The 8683-nt window shown below is 40.0% G+C and overlaps 2 protein-coding genes across 2 annotated transcripts; one reads left to right on the top strand and one right to left on the bottom strand.

Annotated features, from left to right (window-relative positions):
• Window positions 1–453: 453 nt before the first annotated feature.
• Window positions 454–3534, top strand: SARC_11994 (hypothetical protein; the record flags this gene model as incomplete). The annotated part of the gene is made up of 4 exons (XM_014293910.1): window positions 454–557; window positions 1026–1112; window positions 1542–1664; window positions 2979–3534. Coding segments are annotated over 4 exons (410 nt in total), but the record flags the coding sequence as incomplete, so codon positions are not given.
• Window positions 3535–4905: 1371 nt separating this feature from the next.
• Window positions 4906–8358, bottom strand: SARC_11993 (6-phosphogluconolactonase). The gene is made up of 5 exons (XM_014293909.1): window positions 8092–8358; window positions 6983–7086; window positions 6441–6602; window positions 5569–5768; window positions 4906–5139 (listed from the first exon to the last, which is right to left on the bottom strand). Exons 1-5 carry the CDS (start codon window positions 8165–8167, stop codon window positions 4941–4943), a joined length of 741 nt encoding a protein of 246 aa, XP_014149384.1. The 5' UTR covers window positions 8168–8358; the 3' UTR covers window positions 4906–4940.
• Window positions 8359–8683: the final 325 nt, after the last annotated feature.

Genomic DNA, 8683 nt, shown 5'->3' with positions numbered 1-8683 from the left:
TTATGTACATATATATTTGTTTTTGTTTGGTACACATACATATATATATTTGATACTCATTTGCGAAGCATTAGTGTGTCTTCTATTTCATCCCTTGAATGTATTCGAGCATCCTTGCTTGATGCTGTACTGTTGTGTAACATATACATATATGTAAAGTGTGTGCGTACTTGAGGCGTGTCATAACGACATTTGTATGCTACACTAGTGTTTTTGCATAATACCAGGCATAAGCACTTTGCGACATGTAAACATTTTGTCCAGTTGAAGGCGATAGGTAACTGAGTTAAAATTTTGGATAGCCATCTACAAGTGAAGGTGTATCACCGCCGGAATATGATTGCAATCCGATGAGAATCTACATGGACATCTCTTGGGTTGGTTCATGGTAAACGCAGAACGTTTCTATCGGCCGGTATTCGCACTCGACACTCATTCGCTCTCATATTTTGTAGGCCGCCAAGCTAGTAGGCAAACAAACTGCATACCGGCAGAAGATACAAAACTGCACGCAGAGCTTGCTGGATAACTTCTTGGCCGTTGTCAACGCCGCTCAGGTAGTGACTGTTTTCTCATGTGATTATGTAATACTGGGATTTACCCACTGTTCTACATTCATTCTCATGCGTGCTCACTCATAGTACATTTATGTATACAGAAAACAATCTTACTGAAATATCCAAATGTATCTTTGGAAAGATATCCGATTTCCATTGGAGTGCATGCGTAAATATTAATTGCTCCTCATCCTCTCTCATGGAGAATACATCCGCACTCCTAAATGCGTAGCCACGGATATTCTGAGGATTGCATTCAATTGCACTTAGTCTGAATTCTTCCTTTCCGCTTTACATTCCTCACCAATATGCTCGCACGCCGTATGGGTATCCGATTTTTGATCGAGTACTCAATCATCACTTTTCTGTAGTCCGTGAAAGCTGGGGCTCACGAAGTACACCAGCATTTTGCCTCAATTCAACTAATCTCATGGTCGTGTCACAAACTGTCTTGTTAATTCGAAGTAGATCAGTACGAAAGAAGAGGACGATGTCGGCGAGAACACGCAGATTGCCAAGGAACAATACGAGGTCGAGATTAAGACGCACAACATCGTAAGTGTATCACGATACCGAGATGTTCATATGAGTTGGATTACGTGTGTTTCAGTTATAATGTTTCATTTTCCTGTTGGTTATTTGTGTCGTGTCATGCTATGAATGCCTCCCTGTACAATAACTGAGGAAAATTTAATGACCTAGTAACATATTGTATTACAGTTCTGTGTCTTATTTGTCTTATGTCATCATAGTTCCGATACTTTCAAGTACTCGGATCGAATTTCCAATCTTTGTTTATAGGTGAAGGCGCGAGAGGCGCTAGTCAGCGTCATCTCAGAGCTGACCCTACTGTACATTGGCGAACACAGCTCTCATTCCTGTATATTTTACCAACACTATTTTGAACGTTACTGGTAGTTTTCGCAACACAATTCTTCTTTTTGCGTCTACCTTTCTCACCCCTATTTCATTTTCTGTTTCTAGGTAAGGGCGGCGGAGACGCTGATTTGCATTATCTCTGAATTGAAGGAGAAATACTTGTTCTCAGATTTCGACACACTCAACAAGAACGTAGAGAACGCAAACACGGCCTACGATGACTGCCGGGTATGTTACTGATACCAATTAGTGCTGTGTTAAGATTGGCGGGAGAGTTTATATGGATGTTGCAAACATCCTCCGAGAGCGTATGTCAACTTTGGTGGGAATGCAGGCCCTGAAACTCGGGGTTGGTGTTCCAGTTCCACTGTCAGTGTGCCTTGTATTATTCCAGCAGGTTTAGGTTTTGGTGGGAAATAGGCCAAGAACCGCAGACGAGTGATGACAATTTCATTTATCTGTGTGGCCGTTTTCTTGTGTTCTTGGGTTTCTGTGGGAAAAAAGATCAGTAAAGTCAGCGGGAATCTAGTTTTCGATATGATGGTCTGTTTCGTAATTTTAACCGGGGGTTGTCTTATAACTATCCTGCTGCTGTATCGTTGTATTTGGCGGCACTTTGTTGGCCAAATACCGTGACCTCCCTTGCAATATGAGCGCGCATATACTGGGACCTAGTTATGTGACACTGTTGTGTCTTCAATGCACTGGTACTGAGAGCATGTTCTATGACAGAATTGTAGCTCAAGTGTATCGAGACCGCGCACTGTGGCACAAATGCACCTTTAATGCAGATCGATCGTTGTGTTGGGCACTTTGGCAGCCTGGATGTACTGGGATCATGCTCGGAAGTATTTTAGAAGTGTGTTTCTGCTATTTCATGCAAGTTGTGGCTTGGGCCAAACCCCTTTCACAATTGCTCTTTAAAGCATACTTTCAAATTCTGGTGACTTTGAACTCACTGTTTCGAGTGCGCTTGTCACTTCCCCATTTGTGTATGTCAACTGACCCTTGTGCTGCGTGCTTGTACTAGAAGCGTGAGCATATTATCTCATGTATGTGCATATTCTTTTGAGAGTGTGCTTGTCTTCCCACCAGTATGTTCATTTTCCAGTTAGCATGCTTGTATTCTCATGAGTATGCCGAATCTCCCATGTATATGCTGGATTTGTGTGTGCCCACATCGTCTCAGGTTGTTGTTCGACTCCGAGGACGTTTACTATCTTCTCGTAGTTTTGCCCATACACTCCATCTGCGTTCTTAAAATGACGCATGTTCAGTTTCTCGCACATGTCGTATAGCCTCTCAAGCGACGCCTATTGTTTTATATGTACGATGGATTGTTCCGAAGCATTCTAGTCGTATCCGTGCGTGCCATTTCATACCCGCACGACTTGTTCACAGCCACAGCATGGGGAGATCCATACTGGTTTTCGTGTGTACCTTAGGATTATGAAATGCCAGTTTCACCTGTCACTACATAGTTCTAAATATACAACGTATACTCTAGTGTACAATGTCGTAATGCCTGAACTTCTACCACAGAATGAGTCAGAGGACGCACTGGCCGATCTTCAACGCGAGATCGCGGCCCATTTAGACGCCATCGAGACCTCCTTCTACACTGCTAGACTAACATGACCAGGGGGAACGAGGCAATACATTCATCAATGGCGATACGGGGGTGCTATTCAACGGAAACGATCAACATCGAACGCGTGACTTTGTCGATGTGCGATCTCTTGGGTACTCAGTGAGTCGAAATCCACGTTTATTGGACAACATGAGATTGATGCCCCGTATGAAAATGTGATAGCGACATCGTTTCACACTGTCGGGTTCACATCATCTTCGAGCCCTTTTTACTGATCTGAATGACTTGAGATACACATAAGATGCTGATACGACTTGGGGAGAAGGACTAACCATCAAAAGCCGCCGCCTTTTTATGGTAGAGTGCCCCCTTAGAATAAGTATACACCTTGCCTAACTGTGCAACATCGTACAGGTGTCGATTTGAGCAGTATAATGACTGCTCAGTCAATGAATCCCAAATAAATATTTAAAATAAAGCATGACTGTAAGACCTACAGACGCCCAAAAATATGTTGCAAGTCGCGTAGGTGTCGAACTTAGTGGTATCACAAAGTTCTCAATTGGGTGGGCTCAGAATAAATGACATGCGACTAGATACTGGTTTCTTCTGCTAACTGACTAATTATATCGAGATCAAATTGAGTTTTCTTACTGTGCTCTCCATATTGGTGCGCTTAAAGAAAAGTGTGCATCAGATACAAACGTCTGAAAATGGTATAATTCTGCCCACGGATTGCTTTCGCTGGGATAGAATTTTTTTCTTTTAGACATAGGGCGAAGCTGTCGTAAACCGACTGATAAAGCACCCAGTGGCATGCGCATTTATTACCATTTCCCCCAAATATGCAGATGTAGCTATACAGACTTGTCAAATTTATTTCGATATCACGCTAGATACCGTTAAGTATTTTGTGATAGCCCCTTCCCCAGGAATTAGATGCATTTTCAATGTTTTTAATGGAGAGCCTAGACCACAACCGGCAAGGGGTACGATTGTCCTCATAAGTTGTGTTCTTGCATTACTTTGTGTCTGTGTTATCAAAACAAGATACTGTGGAGTTTCCAAGTTTGCTCAGTGAATCATCGCATCCGCATATAAGTCAAGTTAATACATAGTTCAAACATAACGAACAGCACTGCCGAACCCTTTGCTGGAAAAAATTGTATCAGCCGAGACATCTGCACGCAAAGCGATCGAAATAGTATTTACAAGGGGAGTAAGCTCGACACGAGTATTTGGGCAGGTATTTGTAGTAGTGCAAGTTGTGCCCAGCCCCGATCTCTAAAGAGAGTGGGAATATTTCGAGTAGATGTCCAGCATTAGTTCAACAAAATAAGACAGCAGGGTGTCGGGAATGACTATTTTCGATTCCTATTTTTGTAGTTGCGCTCTAAGCCAGACCACCGATATTCACATATTTTGAATATTATAATAGAAGTTCACAATCAGCACTCGTTTGCGATTGTGATTGAGGTTTCAGGAAGTTGGGACCACCAATGGCTTGAGGTGACCGACCTCCGAAGGGTTAAACCAGAAACTTTTTCAATCCTTAACGAAAAACCTCAATAACTAGTGGCCACACTCGAAAAATCAGGTCCATATTTATTGGTGATTTTAAGATACACACATACGCATACCAACTTCTTATAAAATTTTATGAGAGAAATCTTCCGCTGAGCTGCTGTTGTGCTTTTGACTTTCCATCGCACAGGTATTTCAAATAAATTTGAGCGTTTCGTCGTGGATATCGGACGCAAATGTCTCTCTAAGCTTAGAAATACATAAGTCAAATCATTTACCTTGAGCCTAGCCAGTCTTCATTATGTATGTACAAAATATCCGCATCACAAATAGTAGTTGACTCCACCGACAAAATATATCGAAGTATCTAAAGAATTGTCTTTCTTTATTTACAATTTCCCCGCAGCAGTAGCGTCCAAAAACCACATGACGCCATCTTCATTGGCGCATTTAACCAAGCCGGAAGGATAGTTGTTACTGTTACCTTCCTTATGTATGTTGTACACAACATCTGCCTTGGCAGCGCCCGAAGTGACAAATGCAACGTTGCGAGCAGCCTCACATACGGGGTACGTCAGTGTCACACGTCTGAAGCAGATGAGAATGATTATAAGATATTGTTAGCTTGCAATCACATTGACTGATAGCTAAGCCGAGTCTCGTGCATATATTGATACGAATGCGACACGGGATATCACACCAGTAAATATAGTGTCACAACAACAATTAGAAACTGATATAGTGATGTAGAATAATATGCAAGCACCACATTGTCCAACAATGTGCATCGTAATATGTCTGACCAGATAGATTGAAGTATCAATTGTAGCGCGCCATTCATGTAAAGCACAGCTGCCAAAACGCATAGCAAACCAGAACACATGTCATGACCCTCAACAATTGTGATACACTTCCACCAATACAAAGCAAACAGAAAAAGAATCAATACCTCCGGTACCCTATCCCCATATACATACAGTATAGATACCAAGACCCTATCCCAAACATGCTACCTACTTTGATGGTGGCTTGGGACTGTCTGCTAATGATGCCACGAGTTTTGTGCGTTCTTCCAACAGGGCGTGGCCCGGGAACAGAGAAAGCGTATGTCCGTCTGGGCCCATTCCCAATAAGACAAGATCAAACACAGGTGGTTGAGGCGCATCGCAAGCGCCGAAGACACTCGCAAGGGTCTTCTCGTACTTTGCAGCGACTTCCTAAATGGTTTATATTATGATTGAATTAGTATACTTGTGACTCCGCGCGGACCTGTGCACGGTACCAGCCACACACAAACATAAACTTCGCGTATTTGTTTTGTAAGTACGCTGTATAATTGTATGTATAAATATATTTGTATGTGTTTGGGTAAATACCTGACAAAATATATTATATACAATTTGTAGGTAAGTCGCTCAATAAGGTGTAATGCAACGATTTGATGCCAATATGATGGGAGACAGGCATGCATGCGTTATTAGATGGATTCGACAATAAACGTTGAAGGCACGAATTATGCATAACAACGATATACATCAGAATACGTTAATGTATAGCATACTCCACCCATAAAGATTCGGTGTTGTATATTCATATCTGGGGCAGGTAGGTGCAAGGACGTGGCATTATTTTAACATCGGCTATTTACATCAAGCAATCAAGGGCATACAACTATGACTCCATCCTTACAGCATTCTGAATGGTATGGACACATGCAGGGTACATCTCCAAGGCACGGCAGGCTTCAGCGATGTAAGAATATATTGTGCGTACATACAGTATATGCATTAGATAAGATACGCTTTGATAGTTCGCCGAGGAAAATTGAGAGTACGGCAATCCGGAGCGGAAGACATTGTACAATATCACAACACCCAAAATTATCTTACCTCTACATCCTCGCTGTAGTCGATAGCGTGCACATTGTCGGCGCATGAAATACTCAGCGGATCGTAAATCTGGGTCTTGCATTCCAAATGATTGCTATCGGCGTGATCCAGAGGAACGCTACGCTCATCGGCATAGAGGAATTGCCATTTGCTGAAATCAATCTGTATATATCGAGACAATTGGAACGTATTCCGTACGGATGTTTCAGATTCCAGTTCGATTCCTGGGCTAAGTATTATTCACTCTGTACCGAGCATACCATTCTCACAGAGCATCGGTAAGATTATAGGCATGGGATCTCTCAATCAACCCATAATTTAAGCTCGATCGTTTCGGCCGCAAAATAGAGTCTGGTTATGTATCCAAGAGGGATCGTTTTTGTGTATCTTACGTTGGATACCTTTTTACACTTCACGTGAAGACATTGACTAGAGTTGACAGACACAAGCAGTAGACAATAAAGGAAACTCGATTACGAATACTAAATAGCCTCAAAATAAACGATTCTTGGAGAAGTAATTCTTACGGAAGAGCAACATACCTTACTTTCTTCGTTCATGTGCAACAAACCCGATCCCAATGTCTTCGGCAGAGAACCTCCAGAAACCGCAACGGTGAATTTTCCACGCGCAGCTATGGCTTTGTCTGACAGCAAATGAAAGAGGCTTAAAAATCAAATTCAACTATTGTATTCTCAAAGGCAGATGTGCGTACTTAAACGTTTGAAAATAGAAGACAGTATGCAACACAAGTAATATAACACATGAATACAAATTGAGATGCACTAAAACGCCTACAAATTGAAATCCCAAGGTAGATGTGTGTTTCAAAGCGTTTGAAAATAATAATTAAACGCACAAGCAGAGTAATATACGAAAATACCAACGTAAAACGTAAAGGTATATAAATATACATGAAACATATCACACATACATGCATATACTTTGGTATATATATATATATGAACGCAAATATAAATATAAGTACTTTAATAAATGGTAATACACATCAATACAGACACTAACAAACCTTATATCTCTATTATATGAATATATATATATATATATATATACATTATATCTCTATTATATGAATATATATATATATAAATATATATATATATATATATATATAAATATAAATACAAATATATAAATATATATATAAACGCAAATATATGTATATAAGTATTTTATATGTATATACACATAAACACACACACACACAAACACATATATATATATATATGTTTATACATACATATATATATATATATATAATAATAATATTAATATATATACATATATATATATATATATATACATATATATATATATATTTCACGTTGACTGATAACATAGTTAGCGTACGTTCAAACACACACATAATGAACAATTTTTATAATTCTAATATATTTTCCTGCGTATTGAAAATATAGGCAGATACGAAGAAGTAGTATGTTTTGAAATGTGCAATAGAGCTTTTAAATGTAACAGAAAATGCGTAAATGCCCGATCTTGAACATAGATGGGTAAAGAATCGCGCATGCACAATGTATTAGAATTCCAAGTTCGAAGGATTTTTTTTTGCCTTGTTTTCGCTTGTAGCACTGTGGTTGTCTGTCTCTTTACAAGCATGACCTGAGCTTACCTGCAATAGCCGTGATGTACTTGGCGAGTTTTAAGCCAACCTCTGGCACAGTGGGTGCTGTTTCTACCTGAGTCATATTTAGTTAGCTGTACTGTCAGACGAGTCGTTTATGCTTCGATGCTTCGATGTTGACGTGAGAGACCCAGGTATATATGCCTTCTAAAAACATACATTTAGGCGATGTTTGCGTGTTGAAATCCATAATGATGAATGATGAATGGTGTCGAAACTCGAGTCTGTCCAGCACCATTTTAGGGCACCTCATTGACGACCTCTGTTCGTTTCTCGTTGGAACGTTTTAAAAATCAGTCATTTTTGCGTTAATATAATATTTTCAACTGGGTGTAATTCTCGAAAGCAGATAACCGTATCCTCGTTTTTATAATCCAACGTTTACTTTCTTAGTGTAAAATGAATTTTCACGCTTTTTTTCATGTATAATTTGTATTTAAAAAAAAATAGGTTTGGGTGTTCGTCACGAGCGAAGATAAGCCAATAATAAAACCCTAAACCCTAAAAATAATATTACGTACGTCAAGATGACGTATGCATCTGAACCTAGCCAACAGCCAACAGGCAACAGATCTGAAGG

Source organism: Sphaeroforma arctica (genome assembly GCF_001186125.1).
Source record: "Sphaeroforma arctica JP610 unplaced genomic scaffold supercont1.1998, whole genome shotgun sequence".
In the NCBI taxonomy this organism is placed as follows: Eukaryota; class Ichthyosporea; order Ichthyophonida; genus Sphaeroforma; species Sphaeroforma arctica.
Note: the sequence above shows the minus strand (reverse complement) of the source record. Positions and strands in the feature narration are given on the sequence as shown.